Raw genomic sequence first — 25,533 nt, forward strand, 5'->3', positions numbered from 1 at the left:
TCAGCAGAGGGCTTCATAAGCAGTAAAAGACATAGGAAATGTTTTGGTTATGTTTTCCCCTTATACAGCACACAGATTCAATCGGATATTGGTAATTATCTTTGTATGGAACATAAGGAGGGGGAGGAGGACATATGCTTGTCCCAGCGTATTCAGAAAGTAAACTTTAAAAGGAAAGTTCAGCAACTTCACTGCAAAGGCTTGAGCAAACTTAATTACTTCTCATTTCTATTGTAAAAGGATTGCAAACATTTTTGTAAGATTGAAAAAGGATCTAGGAAAGCAATATAGTTGTTTTCCTTGTGGAATATTTATTTAGGTAGGGGGAGAAGATGTCTGTATTGTGTTTCCGACTGTTTGACAATGGACATTTGAGACCATGCAACTGGTATGGGCCCCAAAGCTATATCTATCTATCTATCTATCTATCTATCTATCTATCTATCTATCTATCTATCTATCTATCTATCTATCTATCTATCTATCTATCTATCTATCTATCTATCTATCGTATCTATCTATCGTATCTATCTATCGTATCTATCTATCGTATCTATCTATCGTATCTATCTATCTATCTATCTATCTATCTATCTATCTATCTATCTATCTATCTCATGTACACAAGCTTGCAGATCCCTTATGCAACACCTATGACTCCAAAACGAAATGCCTTAAGAAGGAGGTCAACAATGGTTGCCTACACATACAGTAGATATATGGCCATTACATGTATAATAGCTTGTTGAACATCCCATTCCAAAACTATGAGCATCTTGGGGGCTATAGGAGCCTTCACTGTTCTCGGAAGACTTTCCACCAGATTTAGGTGTGTATCTGTGGTAAGTTCTGGACATTCAGCCAAAAAATAAAAAAAATCGGTGCGACCAGGTTCTGGGTTGGAATGAGAAGACCTGGCTCTCCATTATCATTCTTACTCTTCTCAAAGCTCAGTAGGGTTGAGGTCAGGGCAAACTACTCTATGTCTTTAAGGAGCTGGCTTTGCACGACTTGCTAGAACAGAAGAGGGTCTTCCCCAAACTGTTGCCAGAAGAGCACAATTGTCTAAAATGTCTTTGCATGATGTAGTATTCATAGTTCCTTTCACTGGAAACACCTGAATGCCATCATTTGAAGGGGTATTCCCATACCTTTGTCCATATAGCATAGGCGTGATTGTCTATACAAACATTATATATCCATGTTGATAACAAATAGGATTATGCTTTTTTCCTTTCTCTAAATGGCACATACTAATGGCATGAACCGACTACTAATATTGATCAATCCATGGCTACCTTTCGGCAGAGCTTTTTATTGCAAAACTCTGATCTACTTAAAGTGATATTAAAGCTACAGCTTCTTTTAAAAACAAATATAACAAACATGTTATACTTACCTGCTCTGTGCAATTGTTTTACACAGAGCAGCCCCAATCCTCTTCTTCTCGGGTCCACCGCTGTCACTCCTGGCTCCTCTATCTTGACCATTGCCCCCAATAGCAAGCCGCTTGCTATGGGGGCACTAGTGCATGCTCACTCCCAAGCCCCGCTCTATGCGTCCATAAGACACAAAGAGCCATGGCTCGGCCCCGCCCCTGCTCTCTCCTCATTGGCTTACTGGCTGTGATTGAATGGCTCCCGCTGCTATGTTAGCCAATGAGGAGAGAGAGACCCAGGACAGCTAAGACTCCTGTGCATATCGCTGGATTGAGAGGGGTCTCAGGTGAGTATTAGGGAGGTTGTGAGGGGAGCAACACACAGGTTTTTTTCCTTCATGCATAAAATGCAGGAAGGTAAAAAACCTTCAGCCTTTACAACCACTTTAATTTACTTTGATAGCACTCACTGTGATGGTCATTTATATCCTTTTGACTATTGCTTCTGTATATTTAAAACTAATTTTCTACAATACAGAGGGTAGATGAATGGGGACCCATGTGGCTCGCATTGCATCGTATCCTAGATGTGCTAAGCTATGGGCACTGAGGGAAGTTTCATAGTTGGTTAGATTGAATAAAGACACCAGTCAATTCAGTTCAACCTGTGTGGATGTGCGCATAATTATGTCTTTACCATTTCCCATACCCCTGTATATTGTGTTTAATAAGATGCCCATCTAAAAGTTTTTTTTAAATAATCCACACTTCCCGCTACCTCCACCAATTATGGAAAGGAGTTCTACATGCTAACCGTCCTAACAGTAAAAAAAAAAAACCTACGCAGTTTAAGCTAAACCACTTCTCCTCTAACTTCATTGAAAGGCCTTGTGTCTTCTTAAACAACCTGATATTGAATCTTTTTTTTCCCCTATGCTAACCCCAACACTAAGATATTTGTATATTGTGATTATTTTACCTCTTAAGCGTCTCTTCTCCAGTGAAAACAAGTTTAATGAGTGCAGACATTCCTCATAACTAAGATCCTCCAGCCCCCTTACTAGCTTTGTTGCCTTTCTCTTAGTTTCAGCACATCCTTCCTGAGGTCTGGTGACCAGAACTGGATTGCATACTCACGATGTGGTCAAACTACAGTTTTGTGGAGTAGTAGAATTATAGTTTTACCTCTGGAGTAAATACCCTTTTTAATAAATGCTAACAGACTACTGGCCTTGCTTGCTGCAGCTTGGCATTGCCTGTTATTTGCTGAGTCTGTCATCAATTAGGAAACCCAGGTCCTTTTCCATCCTCGATCCTCCATCCCCTATTGTGTAACTTGCATTCATGTTTTTAGCTCCTAAGTGCATTACTTTACACTTTCCCATATTTAATCTATTTTGCCATGTAGTTGCCCAACTAGAAACTACTATAATTGACTAAGATCTTCTAGGAGAATCCTGATGACGTAGCAATTACGGAGCGTATGTTGAGGCGCCTTCCGGCATGTCACGTCCGGGTCCGAGCTTCCGGTTTGTCTCTCGAGGGGAGTGGAACGCACGCCAATCTTGTAGCGTGAGCTCAGAGGTGCACCGCTCCCACCAGCAAACTTGCAGGATAGCCTCAGTGCCGGGACAAGGCACAAACAAATGTAAGCAGGAATTTTTTGTATTTATTCACCTTAAGGCAATATTATGCTATAGGCTTTGCCATTGTCTTTTATCCCTGGCATCACAGTGGAGAGGAGACTATGGCATAGAACAGTGGTCTCCAGATTGCAGCCCAGGGGTCAGATGCGGCCCTTTGCTTGCTTTTATCTGGCCCTTGGGGCACTATTCTTCCCACTGATACGAGACACTATTCTGCCAACTGACACCAAAAATAGGGCACCATTTCTCCCACTGACACCAACAATGGGGCTCTGTGACGGAGCCTATCCCACACTCCGCTTGAGTGCTTCATTCAGTATATCCCGCTTCCTCCAGTCTGACCATCAGAAAGGTATATATATAGCTGCATTGAATACAAGTCTAGCCAAAAATAGCTTGTAGAATCTTGAATGTTTTATTGGACATAATACATCCTTTTTATACACTTTTAACACAAGGGGTTAGATAATGAGGTAGGGCTGCTCGTGGATACCCCCCCTCCCCTATAACAACAACTTAAAAGACAATTACATAATTAACATGTTAATTAACACAGCACTAAAGGCAGTCTAGGTGACCAGACAGTCCGTCTCCGGAGGTCAATATGTGAGGTAGCTCTTTCAATGATCAGGTATTGTTCACAATTAACCAAGAATAGTCTTTGGGCATATACAGGGTTCCCAGAGTCTCTGTGTCTTGGGGGACATGGATCTGAATCTAAAGTAACACCGCCTCCAAGGTACCCAGACATACAGCTCACAAAGAGCACCGTTCCCCCAAATGCCAGGGCCCATAATCGCAATGCAAGAGACTGGCATTCAGTCCTCTCCAAAAGCCTCTGTCATGGCTAGGTGTGTCACAGGCACTATTCCTCCCAGGGATACCAACGATGGGGCACTGTTCCTCCCCCTAATGTGGCCATGTTTACTCCCACTGATGCCAGGAAATTTTCCACTCCCGCTAGCCACAGTCCACCCCCCAAAGTTTGAAGGACAATAAACTGGCCCTTTGTTTAGAGAGTTTGGAGATCCCTGGCCTAGAAGATTCAAATTTTCCCAGTCTATCTATTCCAGGATTTTCCATCTAGCGTTTTCAGATCTTCTTTTTAATTAAAGAGGTCATGGATATTGGATGAGCAGGTTTTTCATTTGAACACATTGGGTGTGATTTGAATTTCTTGTCAAGTGGTGAAGGACCTTTTATGGTTTTATTGATCAAGATTTTCACTGAAGATATATGGACTCACAAGATTTTTTATTCAGATTTTTTCATTCTGATTACATATATTGGTTTTTTGTTTGTTTTTTCCTCTCCTTATTTTGTATCACTATATTTTGCTTCACATTGTCATTCCATGTTATTTGGTCCTAAAATGTATTATTAACAATTTAAGTGGTATTCACTTAGTGCCCCCTATTATCGCAATTTAACTTCTAGGAGAGAGCCTTGGGGCACCCCGCTTACAACTCCAGACCAGTCAGAAGATATGTTATTTATCACTAACCCTTTGGATGCTCTCCTTTAACCAATTTCTATTCCCTATCTTCTTCTCTAGCCAGATTACAATTCACTTCCTCATAGAATGTTAATAGGTTGGTCTGGCAAGAACGATCTTTCATAAATCCATGCTGATTACTACTAATAATACTATTGTCATCAACAAATTCTTGGATATAATCCTTTATCATCCCCTCCAATAGTTTACAATAGTTTGTACTAGGCAGTAGAATATTCCACATATGCAAAAGCAGTTCCATACGGCACAGGGTTAAACAGGGCCATAGAGCACCTTGGGTGGCCCAGAATAGTAACTGTCCTCTTCTCTTTAGTGTTCCTCGGGCTCTGATCCATCTCGTCTTTAAAAAAAAAAAAAAAAAACTCGTTTTCCTTCCAAACTGAGTGTCCTTTACAGTCTGTTTTCCAAAGAAAAATGAGAGTGTTTTTGCCTTATTAGGGCACACCTCTGTAAAGTAACTTCACCTCTCCCCGGGTTCTGCCAGAGGATCAGGATATCGTATATTTAATGGGAACATCTCTGATGGATTGGGATGGAAGGAAGCCTATTTGGCACACATAAGTCTAAAGAGAAAATTCTTCTGTCTGAAATACTTATTTATGTGTTCAGTGCCATTATCTGTATCACCTTGAAGTCAGTTTTACATAAAGTGACGGCATCCCGCTGAAAGCGTGTCCTGCGCTGCACTGGGGATGTATGACCAGCACTTCTCATAGTGGAAACGTGCGTTCCCGCTCATGTTTTTTCGTGCATTGTTTCATGCATGTCAACACATCGCGGATAGTGTTGCCCTTTACTCGAATGGGCTACCTTGTGTGTGAAGAAAGGCTCCAAAGAAGCTCCTGAATTATTTTCCATTGTTGCACGACAAAACACACATCTGCTAACTGCGTTTTGGGTGCAATTAACATCTAATGGCACCGCAAGCTCGATGTATGTTTGCAGCACGTTTTTCGCATGTTTCTGAAATGCGCACCAAAACACGTGTTCCTATGCGGTTTGTCATACATTCAGGAAATACACCTACAATTATACATAAGAACCCGGCAGGGGTCAGTGGGAGGAATGGTGCCCCATCTTTGGTGTCAGTGGGAGGAATAGTGCCCCATGGTGTCAGTGGGAGGAATAGTGCCCCATGATTGGTATCAGTGGGAGGAATAGTGCTCCACTGACACCAACAATGGGGCACTATTCATCCCACTGCAGTGGTGCAGTGGGATGAATAGTGCCCCATTGTTGGTGTCAGTGAGAGGAATAGTTCCCCATCTTTGGTATCAGTGGGAGGAATAGTGTCCTATCAGTGGTGTCACTGGGATGAATAGTGTCCCATGATTGGTGTCAGTGAGAGGAATCATTCCCCATCTTTGGTGTCAGTAGGATAAATAGTCCCCCATCAGTGGTGTCAGTGGGAAGAATAGTGCCCCATTGTTGGTGTCAGTGAGAGGAATAGTTCCCCATCTTTGGTATCAGTGGGAGGAATAGTGTCCCATTAGTGGTGTCAGTGGGAGGAATAGTGCCCCATGGTGTCAGTGGGAGGAATAGTGCCCCATGATTGGTATCAGTGGGAGGAATAGTGCCCCATCAGTGGTGTCAGTGGGAAGAATAGTGCCCCATTGTTGGTGTCAGCGAGAGGAATCGTTCCCCATCTTTGGTGTCAGTGGGAGGAATAGTGTCCCATCAGTGGTGTCAGTGGGAGGAATAGTGCCCCATGGTGTCAGTGGGAGGAATAGTGCCCCATGATTGGTATCAGTGGGAGGAATAGTGCCCCATCAGTGGTGCCAGTGGGATCATTAGTGCCCCATGAATGGTATCAGTGGGAGGAACTGTGCCCTATGGTTGGTGTCAGAGAAATGATTCCCCATCTTTGATGTCAGTTGGATGGATAGTGCCTTTTCCTCCTCCCTACCACTTTTTTTTTTTTTTTTGAAAGAGCAGTGCACTTTATTTGCAGCCATGCACACTGCTTCATACAATCTACAAACCCCATTGTCCAGAGTCCATTTAGGTAGCAAGCAAGAAAGGAAACTAAATTTGACTATTTCTCTGTCGCTGTATTCAGGTTTATTGTTAACCATGTCGATTTTTTGGGGTAATTTTGGTAAGAGGTTTGTGTAATTGTGTCCCTCTTTTATCTTTAGTGGTGCAAGTTCCTTTGTGTTTTTTCCTTATGTAGAACTCACATTAAAAAAGATACACGGAGAGGACTTTCTAACTGTAGCGTAGCTAAAGTGTTTCCTGGCAAGCATTAGCAATTTAAGGATTGATTGCTTTCATTCGCTCTCTGGAATTGTTTTTTTTTTTTTTTTTTAAATATGACAAATCCATTTTTGCAAAATGTAATAAAATGCATTTTATCTTATTAATAATTCTTGCTTTAATTCTCTGCAATGGGGGGCAGCGCGACCTTCCTTCACTTCCAGCAATGACTGAAGCACATGTGGCATTGTTTTACACACAATGGAAATAGCACTTCTTTTTAATTGACTGCATACCCAGCGTGGAATTGTTATTAACAACATTTGGAGCGAGAAAGCAACGGCTAAAGGATTAACATTTTTCCGTCTAGCATCCCCGTCATTAAAAAATTGCTATATTATATACTGTATATTAGGGTGGGTATACACTATAAGGAAATCCGGTGAACGATCGTCCGGATTTCCTCCATGTTTCAGAGCAAATTGGAACTGAGGATGTTAATAATGTATGAAAATTCTCATACGAGAAAGGCTTTTTTTTTTGTTTATTGATCATGCACAGTCTTTCATATCTGATTATTTGTGTACGAAAACCGTACACATTAAATGAAGGTCGTTCATTCTGTTCATGTACTTGAACATTTTTGTAGTTTGTTCCTTTGGAAATTTTCATTTGAAAAGTCTGAATTGGAAATCGAAAGTTGTGTATACATTATATGAAAATCAAACGATCGTTCCTCGTACTGAATTTCTCGCAGTGTGTACCCAGCTTTACCCTATTGTTGTACAGGATTTAGCATCCATTCACACTTGGCATTTCCAGGACAATGCGACAAAACACACAGAAAATATGCATTTTCACTCTCACTATAGTATTTGAATTGTGAAAAGACTGTATAGGACAGACCATTGTAGCAAATTCACAGTAATCATATTTGCAAGTTTGCTTTTTAGATACCACAACTAGAGGATGGAACCATTAGAGCAAAGTTGCAGTTGTGAGTCTACAGCAAGAGCTCTGCAAGTCTACAGCATGAAAATTCAGCCACAGTGACCCCCTGTGGTGGGATGACTATTGCACAACATAACTGAACCAGAACTTGCAGCAGACTTGCAGAATATTTGCAAATAAAGTTGATCTGGAGTCATGCAATGTGGACTTGCTGCAATTGTGCAACAAACTTGTGAAGCCTGGCAAGTCTAGCAATAGCTTAGCAAGTCATTTTCAAACTTGCAGCACATTTGCTTTTCTATCTCGGCATCTGCCTGCTATGGTTCAATCTGTTGGCCCCTGTATCCTTACAGGATAGTGACGTAAGGGCTTGCAGATGTAACCACAATTTTTTGTAGGGTACCAGGTATGTGATACACCTGGAAGTGTGTCAGATGCTAAAGATTCTTAGCAAGTACAGCTATTCAAGACAGCAAGGCCTTTTTGTTTTCTGTTACTAATGAGGCAGTGTGCAATGTTTCTATACATGAGTGTGTAGTCCAGTAAGCACCTGGGTTTACTCTCCCTTTACTCTCTCTACAGAAGTTACAACCTCACCTCTCTAAAGCCGTACTACCAAGTGGACGAGACGGAGGAGAACCCTTACATTTGCTCGAAGCACAGCGACAACGGCATGCTGAAGTGTCAGGACATCCCCCCTAAAATCGACTGCACCAACTTCAACTTCCCAGAGCTCGGGAACAGGAACAACTGTGACCTGAATCAGTACTACAACATATGCCAACCCGGAGACCTGAATCCACACAAAGGGGCCATTAATTTTGATAACATTGGCTATGCCTGGATAGCCATTTTTCAGGTGAGACAACATAATGTGTGATGAGTTGGCTGAGATCTGGACACTTTTCGGTCCGCTACCAGTGGAATTTGTGGTTGGTTGGTTGATTCTGTAGGAACTTACTGCTGGGCATGCTGGTAATAATGGCTTGTGCATTTGTACATGACTATATTTAATAGAAAATGTTCTGAAAGATTATTTGTTCATTTAACCAAAGGTTGGCCTAGATTATGGTGAAACGTGGCAAAAGAGCCTGTATCTGGCATGACTGTTGTATAACAGATGTGATACCTCTATTACCTCAACCCCAGCCCTTTAATCTTTTTCTTATTAAATTGAGACCACACCAGGTTGGAGTAACAAAAGGCCATAGCAGCCTACTTTATTTTAACCCCCCTGACGGTATTCCCGAGTCTGACTCGGGGTGGATTTTTTATACCAAGAGCGGTATCCCCGAGTCAGACTCGGGACTGCATCGCTGGATCCAGGAGGAGGTTTACTCACCTTCTCCCTCGGATCCAGCGTTGTCTCCCCGCTGTACGAGCGAACCGTGTCCCGCTCGATGCATTACATCGCCGATCTCCGTGCCCTGCGAGCGTTGCGACGCACGGGCACGGAGATCGGCGCCAAATTCAAAAAGTGAAACAAACAGTAAACATACAGTATAATGTAATCTTACAGATTACATTGCTGTATGTAAATATTTCACATCCCCGTTGTCCCTAGTGGTCTGCCCAGTGTCCTGCATGCAGTTTTATATAATAAAAACTGTTCTTTATGCCTGGAAACTGGAGATTGCCCATAGCAACCAAAACTGTCCCTTTACATCAAAAATGATTTTAGACCAGCTAGAAAACAGCGATAATAAATTAGAATCACTCGCAGAATTGAGGGATAGCGATTTGTGGGGAGATCCGTCACCAAATACTGAAAAGTAATGACAGTGACAATTCTGCAACTGAGCAAATTTCAGTGTTTTTGATTTGATTACATTATTGAATAATTTTTATTATTGTTATATTATTATTTGGTACAATTATTTATAATTATTTATTATATTATAATTTATGATTTAATTTTTCAAACTTTATCATACCCGGGATGTCTGCTAGACTCTGGTTTGGACAGATTTAAGAGAGTTATTCCTAAGAATTGCAGGACTACAATATAAAACGCCAAATTTTCATGCAAAATAATGGTACCGCTTTTAGCACCTAAAATCCGAAATAATCGTACCGCCAGGGAGGTTAAGAAATATCTTCAAATAAAAAACATAAAATATCAAATATAACATCTGTTAATCAACCATGTAAATGGCGTTGGTCTGTGCAGGCAATTCGTAACCACCTGTAGAAAATAACCATATTACACTGCGGTCCCTCTCCAAGTGTATTAATAGGCCTCAAGCCGACAAGCTGGCTCAAAGACAACCAATGACCGCAGTGCCCCATTAACACTTTCCGGCTAACCTCCGTTATCCAGAAACCACCATCAGGACCCATACCAGCGATAGTTCCCGAACTCTTTCTTCTGATACATATCTCCTTCCCCTGCACAGACCAAACACCCGCCACTGCCATGACATCCCATCATCCACGAAACTGTCGTAACAAAAGAAAAACAACAACCTACCAAACATACATCTAAAATTATCTATGAGGGAGGGTGGGCAGGAACTTCTCCCCACGCTCTGCTGACTCACAGCGCGCGGAGGAGACCTATAAAACTTCTCATCACCCCTCCCCCTCGGCACCATAGGGTGCACCTCAGTCTTTAACAAGTGTCAGTCTGGTGTGGAGCCATTTGAGCAACAACAACCCACCAGACACAAACTCCCTTTTTGAGGCTTTCCACCCCAAGTCCTCCATTACGGCAAAATGCATCAGTGGAGGATCCTGTGTCCAGTGGGATGTTGTTTTTTGGAAAGTAATAAAGTTTGTGTTTACAAAACAGTGCTTGGCAGTTGGAGCGGGCCATTTGTTTGAGTAAGGGCAAGTGCTTTTTGAGAGTAAGCCGGTCTTAATAAGCAAAAGTGTGGACTTGGAGTAGGGTTGTCACCTTTTCTTCAAGTCAAACCCGAACACTTTATGCCCCATACACACGATCAGAAATTCCATCATAAAAATCTTGGATGGTTTTTCCGATGGAATTCCGCTAAAGCTTGCCTTGCATAGACACGGCCACACAAAAGTTCTCTGAACTTTCGATCGTCAAGAACACGGTGACGTACAACACTACGATGAGCCAAGAAAATGAAGTTCAATGCTTCTGAGCATGCGTCGAATTGTTTCCAAGCATGCATAGGAATTTTGCGAGTCGGAATTTGTACAGACGATCAGAACTTCCGATCGTTTTTTTTCCGACCGAAAAATAGATAACCTGCTCTCAATCTTTTGGAATTCTGCCAGCAAAAGTCAGATGGAGCATACACAGGGTCGGAATTTCTGACCAAAAGCTCACATCCGACTTTTGCTGGCAGAATTTCTGATCGTGTGTATGGGTCTTTAGCGGTGCACAGCAATTTTTTTTTACAGTATATTCTATACATATATTTTGTGATTAAATAACATTTATAATCATATGAAGTTAATCACAATCCCATCTTACATCAGAGTCCACAGAGTTCCACTTTTAAACCTGAATCCACAGAGTTCCCCTTTTACATCTGAATCTGCAGAGTTCCTTTACAGACTGATGTAACGGAGAACTCTGGGGACTCTGACATAAGGGATGCTCCGGGAACCCTGATCTAAGGGGGAACTCTGAGATCTCTGATATAAGGGGGAACATTGTAGCCTCTGCTGTAAAGGGGAACTCTGATGTAAAGGGTGTTCTGAGAACTCTAATCTACATTAGTGTACTCACTCAGAGGCAGGAGAGAGAAGGGGGAGACTTCAGTCACAGACAGGGATGGATGATGAGCTCATACATCTCTTGGCAGTTAGCACCTCTCATCCAGATGTATCTGAGTCTGCTAAGCTTCACATTTCCCACCCCCACTTTCCTTTTCTTATTGGATTGGAATGTGGGCAGACACAAAGGAGTAGGGACGGGAGGAAGAGGAGCAGATCAAGACCTCTCTCGTCTCCAATCTGTATGTGTTTGTGGGGAGCGAGGGGGACTGCTATTGCTTGCTTTGGGCAGGTTGAAAGAGAGTGCAACAGACACTTTCAGCTTAGACAACTGCAGCCAGCAACCCTGCTGGGAAGCCATAGTTCAGTCTAAATAATGTGTCTGGGTTTCAGGTGGTCTGAAACCTGGACACATGATTCAAAAACCAAACTGTCTAGCTGAATCCCGGACAGGTGGCAACCCTAACTTGGAGCCATTTGAGCAACAATAACCCACCAGACACAAACTCCTCTTCTGATGTGTTTTGTCCTAACTTGCCACTACATTAGGGCAAAAAATGTTAGGTTCAATAATTCTTTATTAATCATTTTTTGATCAAAGTATAAGCAATTATAGACTGTAAATTCAAAAAAGGAACAGGGCCAGGAGTCCAGCTATGGGCTATCTGGTCCAACAATGTTAAACACGTTATACATTTTACAAGTAAGAATAAAGCATTCAGTTTTGTTCATGTAACACACTGGAGGTCCCATCTATATTCACAGAGCATGTAGTAAATACATTACGGGTAACCTTCTCCCCGGACTAGGCGCCCCTATGGGAGCCTGCTGCGTCCAGTGCCAGGGGAGAACAGACGTTAGAGCTAAATCTGCGACGGCGAACCTGACCAATAATTCAAGGTCCATCTGGAACCTTTAATATTCAGGGGTTGTAAATTGGTAAAATAGGATACCTGTAAGTATGTAGGAAGGCCAAGAGAGGCCTAATAGGATAGGATAGAGAAGAGAAGGTAGGGGAAAGTAGTGGGGAGAATGGTAGAAGGGGGGGGAAGAAAGGACGGGAGGGGGAGAGGGGCAGGGCAAAGAGACAGCGAGCCTCATATGAACCATATCCAAGACCCAAGGTCTTCAAGTGAGATTTGTTCAATTTCTCAGGTTGTTTCAAATGCTGAGATTCTATGTTTTAATTTGTCTGAAGTAAAGTAATGCCTCCTAGACATGGGTGCCATCAATAAATTTGTTTTGTTCTGTTCCGTTACGGTTCGTATTAAAATTAATTCATACTTCGTATTTCGTGTCCGAAATTCAATTTTCAATTCGTACGAAATATGAATTGTCGTTAGGTTCGTTAACTTGTACGAACGTTCGTTACGATGAATTTAAAGGCAAAAATATACCTCAATATGACAGTCGATGCTGATGGAAGTTTGGTTTTTATCCAAAATACGAAATTCCGTTGAAGAATTTCCGTGCTTTGCTGACTTCCTCCTGGGGATTCGTAAACAAAAGTTCATATTTCGTACAAAATTCGGACGCATGGCAATTCGTATTTCGGATCCTCCGGAACGTACGAATTTAGGGAAATTCGTACGAATTTGAGATTCGTACGAAATGAATCGCACATGTCTAATGCCTCCATATACTCCAGGTGAAGGAAAATTTTGCCTGCTTATCCAGTACCTTGGCTTGCATTTCCTCCATAAGCATTAGGTTATCAATTTCATCCACCCATTCTAATAAGGATGGGGGGTAGTAGTTGGGAAAAATTTTTTAGTGGTGGAGCCTGTGTCCAGTAGGATGTTGTCTCTCAAAAAGGAATAAGGTTTGTTTTTAGTGTGTGTTTGGTGGTTGGAGCGACCTGTTCCTTTGCAGTAGTGGTGAATGCTTTTTGGAAGTAAGATGCCTCCTGGTGGGCCTGGGTACCTGTGGCAGGTTCTAATGAGCACAAGTGTCGGCCTGCGGTGGAGCCCATCAACCCAGACAAAAATGCCACCTCTGACCTGTTTTGTTCTAACTTAGCTCAACATTACAACAAAACCTTTCAGGGAAAGAGCTTGTGTCCAGTGATATGTCTCTTGAAGAGGAATTAAGTTTTTTTTTCACAAAAAGTCCTTGTCAGTTTGTGTGGCCTGTTTCTTTGCAATAGTGGTGAGTGTTTTTTGTTAGTAAGACACCTCCAAGTGGGCCAGGGTACTCATAGCAGTTTCTAACGTGTGCAAGTATCGGTCTGCGGTGGAGCCCTTTGAGCAACCACAACCCACCAGACACAAACGGCTCCTCTGATGTGTTTCATTCAAATTAAACCCTACATTAAGGCAAAACGAGCCAGTGGAGGAGCCTGGGTCCAGTGGGATGTTGCTTCTAGAAGAGGAATAAAGTTTGTTTTTACAAAAAGTCTTCGGCAGTTGGAGCCACCTTTTCCTTTGGAGTAGTTGTGAAACTATTTGTAATAGTCTAATCTTCCATCAGTAGAGCATTCTCACGGTTGCTGAGTCTCAGCTCGACCAGATACCTTCACTTGCCTCATACCTACTTCTATTCCCCTCAGGTTTTCACCTAATCGTATTCTGCTCTTCGCTAACACGTTTTATATCTGGCTTTCACGTTCAACTTCAGGCTGCCTTATTTTATTACTTCTAATCATATTATGTAACTTCATTGTAACTGTCTCCCCAGCTCCATAACTCAATCACTGGTAAGAGGACATGTTCTTCTTCCTTCTGGAGAATGCCGATCAGCTGCTGAGTGCCGAACTTACAAAGAATAAAGTGCATTTAGGAGATGAGAGCAATCATTAGTAAAGTAAAACTTCGGCCAAAACTTTCTTTTTTTTTTTTTTTGGCCAGAGCTTCTGGCTTTACTTTCTGTGACCTCATTGGACTCCCATCCCCATGCTTCCTTTACAGTTACCTTGGGAAGAAAATCTGGAGAAATGTCTCCAATGGGAACCACAATGGAAGGTTCTATTCTGTATAACAAAAGCAGGGGATACCCTACTCTATACTTTAAACCAGTGGTCTCCAAACTGCACCTTTTGCTTGCCTTTATCCTGCCACTGACACCAACAATGGGGCATAATTCCAATGACACCAATAAAGGGGCATGATTCCTTCCACTGACATTAAAACTAGGGCACTATTCTTCCCACTGACACCAACAATGGGGCACTATTCTTCCCACTGACACCAACAATGGGGCACTATTCTTCCCACTGACACCAACAATGGGGCACTATTCCTCCCACTGGCACCAGCAGTGGGGCACTATTCCTCCCACTGACATCAATAATGGGGTACTATTCATCCCACTAACACCAACAATGGGGCACTGTTCCTCCCACTGACACCAACAATGGGGCACTATTCCTCCCACTGGCACCAGCAGTGGGGCACTATTCTTCCCACTGGCACCAGCAGTGGGGCACTATTCCTCCCACTGACACCAATAATAGGGTACTATTCATCCCACTGACACCAACAATGGGGCACTGTTCCTCCCACTGACACCAACAATGGGGCACTATTTTTCCCCACTGACACCAACTATTTCTCCCCCTAATACCAAATATGGGGCATTGTTTATTCTCAGTGGACACAGTCTGGCCCCCTTAAAGTCTGAAGGACAGTAAAGTGACCTTTTCTTTAGGGCTCAAGTACACTACTGCTTCTAAACTTTAGTTTAAGAGCTTTTGCCATTTTTTTGCCAAAACCCCTAAACTCAACTCCATAAAAGCCTATGTGTCCATGCACACATAGGCTTTAGCAAGTGTTTAGAAGCTGCTGCTGTTAGGGGAGGCTCGACCGCCCTTAACCTCCCTCTCCTGAATGCGAAAGAATTGTGTTCAGGACAGAAATGTTTTGACCGCCGGTGTTGTGCCAAGAACTGTCCCCCCATCGGATAGCGTCCACCCTGTACTGCGATTGCGCAGTACGGAGGACAAGGAGATGCCGAAAGTCTCCGAAGATGAACGCCGCCTGTGCACTTAACAGTACCTTCCTTGATAGCACTTAATAGTACCTGCCTTGAGGCCAGGTTCAAGCCTCACCATCCAAGTGGACATAGAAGATGTAAAACAGCACTTAGTAACAGGGCCCCTCGTGGGCTCGCTTCACTCACCGAGCTTCAGGCATAACCTCACTACGCTCGCCAAATTTTTATTTTAATTCTATATCCACTTGGATGGTGGGGCTTGAACCTGGACTCAGGGCAGAAGGTACTATTAAGTGCGCAGGCGCCGTTCCTCTTTGGAGACTTTCGGCGTCTCCATTTTCCTCCGTAAGCTATCCGATGGGGGACAGTATTCGACAAGACACCGGCTGCAAAATGCTGTAAAATTGCAGCACGTTTTTGCCAAGTTTTGCATTTTTCCAAGCCCTTAGAAAGTTTGGAGACCCCTGCTTTAAACAATAAGTTGCCTTTAGATCTACATTTATTTTAAACTTAGGCAAGCCATAGATGATTTGATTTAGTTTTTTCCCACCATGGGTGGAAGGAAAGAAAATCGCTCAATTCCCCCATCAGCACAGACAGTCGGTGTTGATGGGGGGATCCCTCCTGCTGAGCAATTGTGTTCTGCAAGCGGGGAGCCTCCCCCCCGCTGGCAGAACGCAATGATTACTGTTAGCAGCTATAGCAGCCGACAGTGATTGCAAGCAAAAACAAAAACCAGCATGCTGTTTGTACTGAAGTCAATCAATGGAGTGACTTCAGTACAACCAGCCTGCCCATAGATGGATCAAATCTCGGCTGGTCCCTGCTGGATCCATCTATGGCTGACTTTAACCTTTACCGATAGCCTTAATCCTTAGAGCTGGAAAAAAGTCACAAATGAACGCAGTTCTGTAAACATCAATACATCATTAAATGCAAGCAGTGTAAGCAACTGCATTTGACTTGGTATTAACCTTTATCAGGGCTGGTGTAAGGATTTTTGACACCCTAGGCCAGTGATGGCGAACCTTGGCACCCCAGATGTTTTGGAACTACATTTCCCATGATGCTGAACTACACTTCGGAGTGAATGAGCATCATGGGAAATGTAGTTTAAAAACATCTGGGGTGCCAAGGTTCGCCATCACTGCCCTAGGCGAAACCTCATTTTGACACCCCCATTGGTTCCACCCCTGACCCCACCCCCTTTGCCCTGCCCATGTGACAGAAAACAGAACTATAGCGGAAGCATCAGCTCTGCTTCCTCTATCTCTGGCTCCAGTGCTGCACCTCTAATTACACTACTGGTCAGGCAAAGCAGCTGCCTGAGACTGAGTTAGTTACAATCTGCAGCCTACAGAGCATGCAGACGTGGAGGAAAACCAGCAACCGAGTGCCCCTAGGCAGCAGTGCACCCTAGGCGGCTGCCTAGTTTGCCTAGTGGTAGCACCGGCCCTGACCTTTATCAGCCCTTGTATGGCAGAGCTGAGATTGGGAGGAGATGAGGCACAAGAAGCCAGTAACTTTAGGTGCTGACAAAGAGCATGCTGAGAGAAGGGGAGAGCAGAGTTACATAGTTACATAGTTAGTGAGGTTGAAAAAAAGACACAAGTCCATCTAGTTTAACCATAAAAAATTTAAATATAAATGAATAACAAATACCGTACAATCCCATATACCCAATCCTATACCCACAGAGGAAGGCGAAAAGCCCCAGAAAAGTATGATCCAATTTGCTACAGCAGGGGAAAAAATTCCTGCCTGATCCCAGAGAGGTCGAGTGACAGAGAGATGAGCTCATCACTGTGCTGCTTCTCCTTTTACTGTCCAGTCACAGGTGGAAGGCGGGTCCAGGGTGACCTGGGCTCAGAGGGAATGGGTTGAGTAGTGCTGGTGGCTGTCATCCTACTCAGGATACTAGGGATATCTAGTGGTGGAATAGAAGTACCGTGTGGGCACTGCCAGCTTGAATGTGCACAGTGGCTGGCCCCATCCCTGTGTGCCGGAATGACTAACTCCTCCACGCTGTGTCCTCCAGACATGGTGCATCCCTGATCTCAGTAAAGAGCCAATGACGCAGCTCTTTACCCATGTGATCAGCTGCATCCAATTACAGCTGATCACATGTAAACAAGGAAATGCCAGTTTTCGGCTCTCCTCGACTCACACTGACAGCGTGTGAGGAGAGGAGAGACAATCAGTGGCATTCCCTCACAGGGGAGACCTGCTTATCAGTGCAGCCCATCAGTGATGCCAAGCAATCAGTGACCATCAGTGATGCCAATCAGTGAACATTAGTGATGCCAATTAGTGACCATCAGTGATGCCAATCAGTGACCATCAGTGATGCCAATCGGTGAACATTAGTGATGCCAATTAGTGACCATCAGTGATGCCAATCAGTGAACATTAGTGATGCCAATTAGTGACCATCAGTGATGCCAATCAGTGACCATCAGTGATGCCAATCAGTGCTGCCTTCCAGTGCCCATCAGTGTCTGCTCATTTGTGCTGCCCATCAGTGCCGCCCATCAGTGCCAGCTATCAGTGCCCAACAGTGCTGCATATCAGTGCTCATCAGTGCTGCATTCCAGTGACCATCAGTGCCTGCTCATCTGTGCCGCCCATCAGTGCCCATCAGTGCTGCATATCAGTGCCTCCAATTAGAGCCCATTAGTGCTGCATATTAGTATGTCCTTATCATTGCCACTTCATTAGTCCCCTTCGGTTCCGTCTCATCAGTGCCCATCAGCACAAATAAGTGAAGGAGAAAAATTACTTATTTACAAAATTTTCTACCAGAAACTTTTTTTTCCAAATTTTTATTTTTTTTGCAAAAAATAAAAAACCCAGTAGTGATTAAATACCGTGAAAAGAATGCTCTATCTGTCTCCAAAGAAGTGATAAAAACGTAATTTGGGTACAGCGTTGCATGACTGCGCAATTGCCATTGAAAGTTTGACATCGCTGAAAGCTGAAAAATGCCCGGTATTGAAGTGGTTAAATATGGACAGTTTAAAAAATATGGCGAGTTTGTAAAAATAGGGATTTTGGTGTGTAGGAAACACCAGTCGGGGGGACTTCGCTTAAAATCTTACTGAGCTTTTAGGCAAAAAAGTAAAGCCGTGTTTTTATCTCTGATATAGTTATTATTTTTCCGATGACGTACTTAGCGGAGTTTATTGTATCTCTGCGTGGTGCTACCTGGCAGCGCCTTCCGCCGTCCTTCTTAATAAAGGAATCTGTGAATAAAGAGAAATGTTATAGCTCTGGGTGTAAAATGCAGATAATGCCGCGTGCCGAGCGAGAGATTGACAGCGCAGATGAAACCGCATGGAAATTGACTGCGGCTTGTAATGTAGAAACATGTCTGATCGCCAAGCCGCGGGTCTCCCAGATTAAATTCATAGCTGTACAAATTCTTAGTAACTGAGACGCATCTATTATCCTTAAAGGTAAACTCCAGTCAGACGTGAAAATTTGACATTTCAGCACGCTCCGGGGAGGCCACCGACCTGCTGAGCGCCTCTTTTAGATTCCAGCGTTCATCTGGTGCTGCTGGCATTCTCGCATGGTAAATCCCTGCGGCTGCGGCACTAGTTCATTCAGGAATGGCCCGGCATCTCTGCCTAGGTAACGCAGGGTGATGTGCTCAGTGGTAATGGCGCCGCCCTGGTGGAGCCTCTTCCTGCCAACCTCCACACACATGAGAGCATGAAAAAGATTGGACCAGTATAGAATCCAGTAAGAACTCCAGCCTCACCATTAGTCTAGTTGTACCAGTTCCTCTCCTGCACTGAAATGCCTTACTCTGATGTCACTGCACACTGTGAGCTTCTCACAATGTGCATTAGAAGCTGCAAAAAGTGACACAAAGCCTGCCTCATTTTCTGACTGGTGAATGTCCAGCATCATTTAGTGCTTTCCTTCTATCCTGACTACCCCTTAGCCCACCCCTTTAATTAATTGGATCCCAGTTATTTCAATCATGGAGGCTCAGCGTCGCATGTGGGCTTTAAGTGGTTGTAAACCCTTACAAACCACGTTGACCTACAGGTAAGCCTAGATTAAGGCTTATCTGTAGGTCCAAGCAATATCTCCTAAACCTATATGGTTTAGGAGATATTTGCCCGAAAACGGCACACTGAGCGCGGCATTTCCAAAAATGGAGCTGCCGCGCGTGTCGACTCCCGTGCTCATGCTCGGGAATGACGTCATCGCGGCTTCGCCGAATGACAGCGGTGGAGCTGCGAGACGCCACCAGCAAGATGGATGTGGCGGACTACAGTGGACAGCGGCGACTTCGCTGGCTCCTGTGTCAGGTAAGTGACACATAATGGGCTACTATGCGATGCATAGTAGTCCATTATGCTTTGCCTTTGCAGGGAATGAAAGAGGAAGTAAACCCATCAGGGTTTACTTCCTCTTTTACCTAAGGCAGTCTGCATGCAAGCTGCCTAGGAACACCCACCCAACCCAGAGAAGCGCAGAAACCCAATGATGAGATCACTGAGTCTAAAACAGGGGCAGTCGATCAGTCAAACCCCCCTCCCCCCATAACTTGCTCATTCGCTAGCCCTCCAGCCCCGCACTTACCCCATCTAGGTCGCGGGCAGTACTTCCTCCTTAGTAGCTTCACCCTGTGTCTCCTCCTCCTCGGCTTCATGGTGGCTTCCCCTGTGTCTCCTCCTCCTCAGCTTCACGGTGCCTTCCCCTGCATCTCCTCCTCCTCCTCGGCTTCCCCTGTGTCTCCTCTACCTCGGCTTCACAGCGGGTTCCCCTGCATCTCCTCCTCCTCGGCTTCACAGCGGCTTCACCTGTGTCTCCTTTTCCTCGGCTTCCCCTGCGTCTCCTCCTCCTCGGCTTCACGGCAGCTTCCCCTGCGTCTCCTCCTCCTCGGCTTCCAGTGGCCTCCCCTGCATCTCCTCCTCCTAGGCTTCCCCTGCATCTCCTGCTCCTCGGCTTCCCCTGTGTCTCCTTCTCCTCGGCTTCCCCTGCGTTTCCTCCTCCTCGGCTTCACAGCGGCTTCCCCTGCATCTCCTCCTCAGCTTCCCCTGTGTCTCCTTCTCCTCGGCTTCCCCTTCGTCTCCTCCTCCTCGGCTTTACAACGGCTTCCCCTGTGTCTCCTCCTCCTCGGCTTTCCCTGCGTCTCCTCCTGCTAGGCTTCCCTGCGTCTCATCCTCCTCGGCTTCCCATGCATCTCCTCCTCCTCAACTTCCCCTGCATCTCCTCCTCCTCGGCTTCACGGCAGCTTCCCCTGCTTCTCCTGCTCCTCGGCTTCCCCTGCTCCTCTTCCTTCTCAGCTTCCCCTGCGTCTCCTCCTCCTTGTCTTCCCCTGCGCCTCTTCCTTCTCGGCTTCCCCTACGTCTCCTCCTCATCGGCTTCACTGTGGCTTCCCCTGCGTCTCCTCCTCCTCGGCTTCATCTGCGTCTCCTCCTACTCGGCTTCCCGTGAATCTCCTCCTCCTTGACTTTCCCTGCGACTCCTCCTCCTCGGCTTCCCCTGCGACTCCTCCTCCTCGGCTTCCCCTGCGTCTCCTCCTCCTCGGCTTCACGGCTGCCCCTGGGTCTCCTCCTCCTCAGCTTCCCCTGCATCTCCTCCTCCTCGGCTTCACGGCAGCTTCCCCTGTGTCTCCTGCTCCACGACTTCACGGCAGCTGCCCCAGCGTTTACTAAAGGGAAATCCACTTTGCACTACAAGTGTACTTAGAAGTGTAGTCGCTGTAGATCTGAGGGGGACATGCAAGGAAAATAAAAAACAGCATTTTTGCTTGCACATGATTGGATGATAAAATCAGCAGAGCTTCCCCTCATTTCAGATCTTCCCCTGAGAGCTAGAGCTCTCCAGTCAGCAGGGGCCATGAGCTTTACTGACTGCAAAGCTGACTCAGCAGATAATGTGTCAGACCTGTGCAGAGAGGCTACTGCTTCCACGCAAAGTCGTAAGACTCTATGCTTTTTGCTAACTATCCTAGATTCCTTTCCTCTTGGCAGCAGAGTTTTGGCAGAAAAAAACGCTTGTAAACTGGTGTAACACATTTAGGCACTTGGGTGCTAATTCATTTCCTTGGCCAGAATAATAACTTACGGTCACGTGCTAAATGCGCCTAGCGCTGAGGTGCGTTTGCATGCGTTTAGGCGCATCAAGCATATTTTCTACTAAGACACAGCCCCTACCTCCCACAGTTAGAATCACTGCCTAGGACACACGTAACCCCTACAGCGCCACCTAGTGGTTAAACCCTTCACTGCCAGTCACATTTACACAGTAATCAATGCATTTTTAATTGCACTGATCGCTGTATAAATGCGAATGGTCCCAAAATCGTGCCAAAAGTGTCTGATGTGTCCGCCATAATGTCGCAGTCACGATAAAAAAAATCGCTGATCGCTGCCATTGCTAATAAAAAAAAATATTAATAAAAATGCCATAAAACTATCTCCTATTTTGTAAACGCTATAACTTTTGCGCAAAAACCAAATCAATAAACGCTTATTGGGATTTATTTTTTTTACCAAAAATATGTCGAAGAATACGTATCGGCCTAAACTGAGGAAAAAAAATGTTTTTTTATATATTTTTTGGGGATATTTATTATAGCAAAAAGTAAAAAAATAGTGCGTTCTTTTCAAAATTGTCGCTATATTTTTGTTTATAGCGCAAAAAATAAAAACCACAGTGGTGATCAAATACCACCTAAAGAAACCTCTATTTGTGGGGAAAAAAGGACGTCAATTTTGTTTGGGAGCCACGTCGCACGACCACGCAATTGTCAGATAAAGCGACGCAGTGCCGAATAGCAAAAAACGCTCTGGTCTTTGGCCAGCCAAATGGTCCGGGGCTTAAGTGGTTAAGTCCGTTTTAGGGGCCCTGGACAAAAAAAAACGTTCTACCTGTAATTGATTACAGGAAACTTAGATTAAAGGTAATTTAGGTGGATTTCCTAAATATAGTGCAATTAAATATTTCCTGGCTAGCACTAGAAGTACTCTGACCGATTTTACTTATTGCCTGGAGCTACTCTTTGAAGAATAAATGTACCAAAGAAAAATCTTCATCTTCGATACTCTCTTGTATTTAAAGAGGAATAGACTTGGGAGATAGAGACTGTGGGGATGATTTACTAAAGGAAAATAGACTGTTGCACTCTGCAAGTGCAATTGCTCCAGAGCTTAGTAAATGACTTTGCAAAGAATACCAAACCACATGCAAAGAAAAAAAAAATGGAAGTCAGCAGAGCTTCTGCTCATTTACTAAGCTCTGATGCAACTGCCCTTTGCAAAGTGGACAGGCTATTTGCATTTAGTAAATCAATGCCAATGTCCTCTCCTGTACTGTACACAGCATTAGTAAGACCTCATCTGGAATATTTATGAAGCTTAGCTTTGGGCCCCAGTTCACCTAAAGAGGATGTTGTGGAATCAAAAATACTGCAGAGAACAACTACATTAGACATGTGCACTGCCAAAAGATTTGTTAGTTTTCATTTCATTCGTTTTGCAAATTCATAAATTCATAAATTCAAAGATTCGTAAACTCAAAAATTTGAAAATCCGAAAATAAGAAAGACAATCCGAAAATTTTAATTTTTATTTGTTTTTTGGGTCATTCGTTATGATCACAATTAGAACATTTGCAAATTCATAAATTCAAAGATTCGTAAATTCGAAAATCCAAAAATAAGAAAGAAAATGCGAAAATGTGAATTTTTATTTGTTATTTGGGTCATTCGTTATGATGGTAATTTGTAAATTTGCAAATTCATAAATTCAAAGATTTGTAAATTCAAAGATTTGTAAATTCAAAGATTTGTAAATTCAAAGATTTGTAAATTCCAAAGATTTGTGAATTCAAGGATTTGTAAATTCAAAAATTCTAAAACCCCAAAATAAGAAAGAAAATCAGAAAATTTGAATTTTTTTGGGTCATTCGTTATGCTCGCAATTTGTAAATTTGCAAATTCGTAAATTCATAAATTTGAAGATTCGTAAATTCAAAAATTTGAAAATCCAAAAATAAGAAAGAAAATCCAAAAATTAATTTTTTTTGGGTCATTCGTTATGATTCGTAAATTTATAAATTCAAAGATTTGTAAATTTGAAAATAAGAAAGAAAATCCGAGAATTCAAATTTTTATTTGTTATTCGGGTCAGTCATTATGATCGCAGTTCGTAAATTTGCAAATTCATAAATTCAAAGATTTATACATTCAAAAATCTGAAAATAAAGAAAATCAGAAACTTTGAAAGAATACCTAACTAATAATATGTAACTATTATAGGTATTTTAAACAACCAAATTTGGTTGTTTGTGAACATAACGAATACGAATTTATCCGACGTTACGAATTATCAGAAATAACGAATGCCGCATCTAAACAAATGGAACGGAATAAATTAATAATAAATAATAAAACGTTTTTATTATTATTACAACATTGCAAGGCAGCAGTTATGCCTATATAAAAGGTGGTGTTAAAAAAAAGAGAAGGCCAAATGTGTTTCTAAATGTGCAGAATAGAAATGGCTAATAATTTATTAGTATTATTATTATTATTATTATTATTATTATACAGGATTTATATAGCGCCAACAGTTTACGCAGCGCTTTACAATATAAAAGGGAGACAATACAGTTATGATACAATAAAATACAAGAGAATTAAGAGGGCCCTGCTCAGAAGAGCTTAAAATCTAATAGGGTGGGGCAGGTGGTACAAAAGATTGTAAATGAGTTGATGGAAGTGGTAGGAGATTAGACATGATATGCTTTCTTGAAGAGATGAGTTTTCAGGGATCGCAGGTAGCAAGAGTAGGGGATAGCCGGACAGGTGGAGGTAGCGAGTTCCAGAGGATGGGAGAGGCTCTGGAGAAACCCTGGAGACGAGCATGGGAGGAGGAGACGAGAGAGAGCTTGAGAGTAGGAGGTCTTGAGAAGAGCAGAGAGGAGGATTTGGGTGATGTTTGGAGACAAGATTGGTGATGTAGCTCGGGGCAGAGTTGTGAATGGCTTTGTATGTTGTGGTTAGTATTTTGAATTTAATTCGCTGGGTGATTGGGAGCCAGTGTAGGGATTGGAGGAGAGTATGTAGAGTATATGACAATGATATATAAATAGTCCCCGGGTCAAGAAGACACCGCATCCCACTTTCAAGATACAGATACAAGACAAATGTTTACTAATGCCCCATACACACGGTCGGACATTCCGACAACAAAATCCCTTGGATTTTTTCAGATGGATTTTGTGCCAAACTTGTCTAGCATACACACGGTTGGACAAAGTTGTCGGAAAATCCGATCGCTCTGAACAAGGTGACCTCAAACACGTACGTCGGGACTATAAACCGGCCAGTAGCCGATAGCTGTGGTCTCTTAATTTATTCTGAGCATGCGTGGCACTTTGTCTGTCGGAATTGTCTACACACGATCGGAATTTAAACGATCGGATTTTGTTGTCGGAAAATTTTAGATCCTGTTCTCAAACTTTGTGTGTCGGAAAATCCGACGGAAAAAGTCAGATGGAGCCCACACATGATCGGATTTTCCCACAACGCGAGCCGATCGCACATTTTCCGTCGGAAATTCCGACCGTTTGTACAGGGCATTTTTAACCACTTCGGTACCGCGCTATTGCCAAATGACGGCATTAGCGCGGTCCTACATTTCCGGGACTACGTCTATTGACGTCGTCCCGTGTACGAGCGGCCTGCGCGCCCCCTGAGGGGCGCGCGCGGCGCGCTCTGTGATCGGCGAGTCCATGAGACTCGCCTGATCACCGATCCGTGAAAGGGGTCGATCCCGACCCCTTATCACGTGATCAGCTGTCAGCCAATGACAGCTGATCATGTGATAGAACGGAGCCGGTAATCGGCTATTATTCCTCCTCGCGCTGACAGCGCGAGGAGAAAAAAAAAAAGCCGATCACCGGCGGCCGTGATCGGGACATCAGTCCCGATCACGGCCAATAATCTAAGCGCTCACCTGCCCCCTGCCAGTGCCCACCTGCCCCCTGCAGTGCCAGTTTAATAAAAGTTAGTGCCCCCCGTCAGTGCCACCCAGCAGTGCCCACAGTGCCACCCAGCAGTGCCCACAGTGCCACCCAGCAGTGCCACCCACAGTGCCACCCACAGTGCCCACAATCTGCCTCAAAGGTGCTGCACCCCAGTGCCGCCCATCAGTGCCCAGCAGTGCCGCTCAGCAGTGCCACCCATCAGTGCCCAGCAG

The 25,533-nt window shown here is 43.8% G+C and overlaps 1 protein-coding gene across 3 annotated transcripts in view; it reads left to right on the forward strand.

Annotated features, from left to right (window-relative positions):
* The window catches only part of CACNA1H (calcium voltage-gated channel subunit alpha1 H), a 364,555-nt gene that overhangs the window by 99,986 nt on the left and 239,036 nt on the right, over positions 1 to 25,533 (forward strand). For all 3 annotated transcript variants that reach the window (XM_077449411.1, XM_077449413.1, XM_077449412.1), the window contains exon 5: positions 8,270 to 8,546. In XM_077449411.1, the coding sequence (XP_077305537.1) occupies positions 8,270 to 8,546 (277 nt within the window). The remainder of the gene's footprint in view (positions 1 to 8,269; positions 8,547 to 25,533) is intronic.

This window comes from Lithobates pipiens, unplaced genomic scaffold (assembly GCF_037356315.1).
Source record: "Lithobates pipiens isolate NorthernLeopardFrog02 unplaced genomic scaffold, aLitPip1_a1.2 Scaffold_22, whole genome shotgun sequence".
Classification (NCBI taxonomy): Eukaryota; Metazoa; Chordata; class Amphibia; order Anura; family Ranidae; genus Lithobates; species Lithobates pipiens.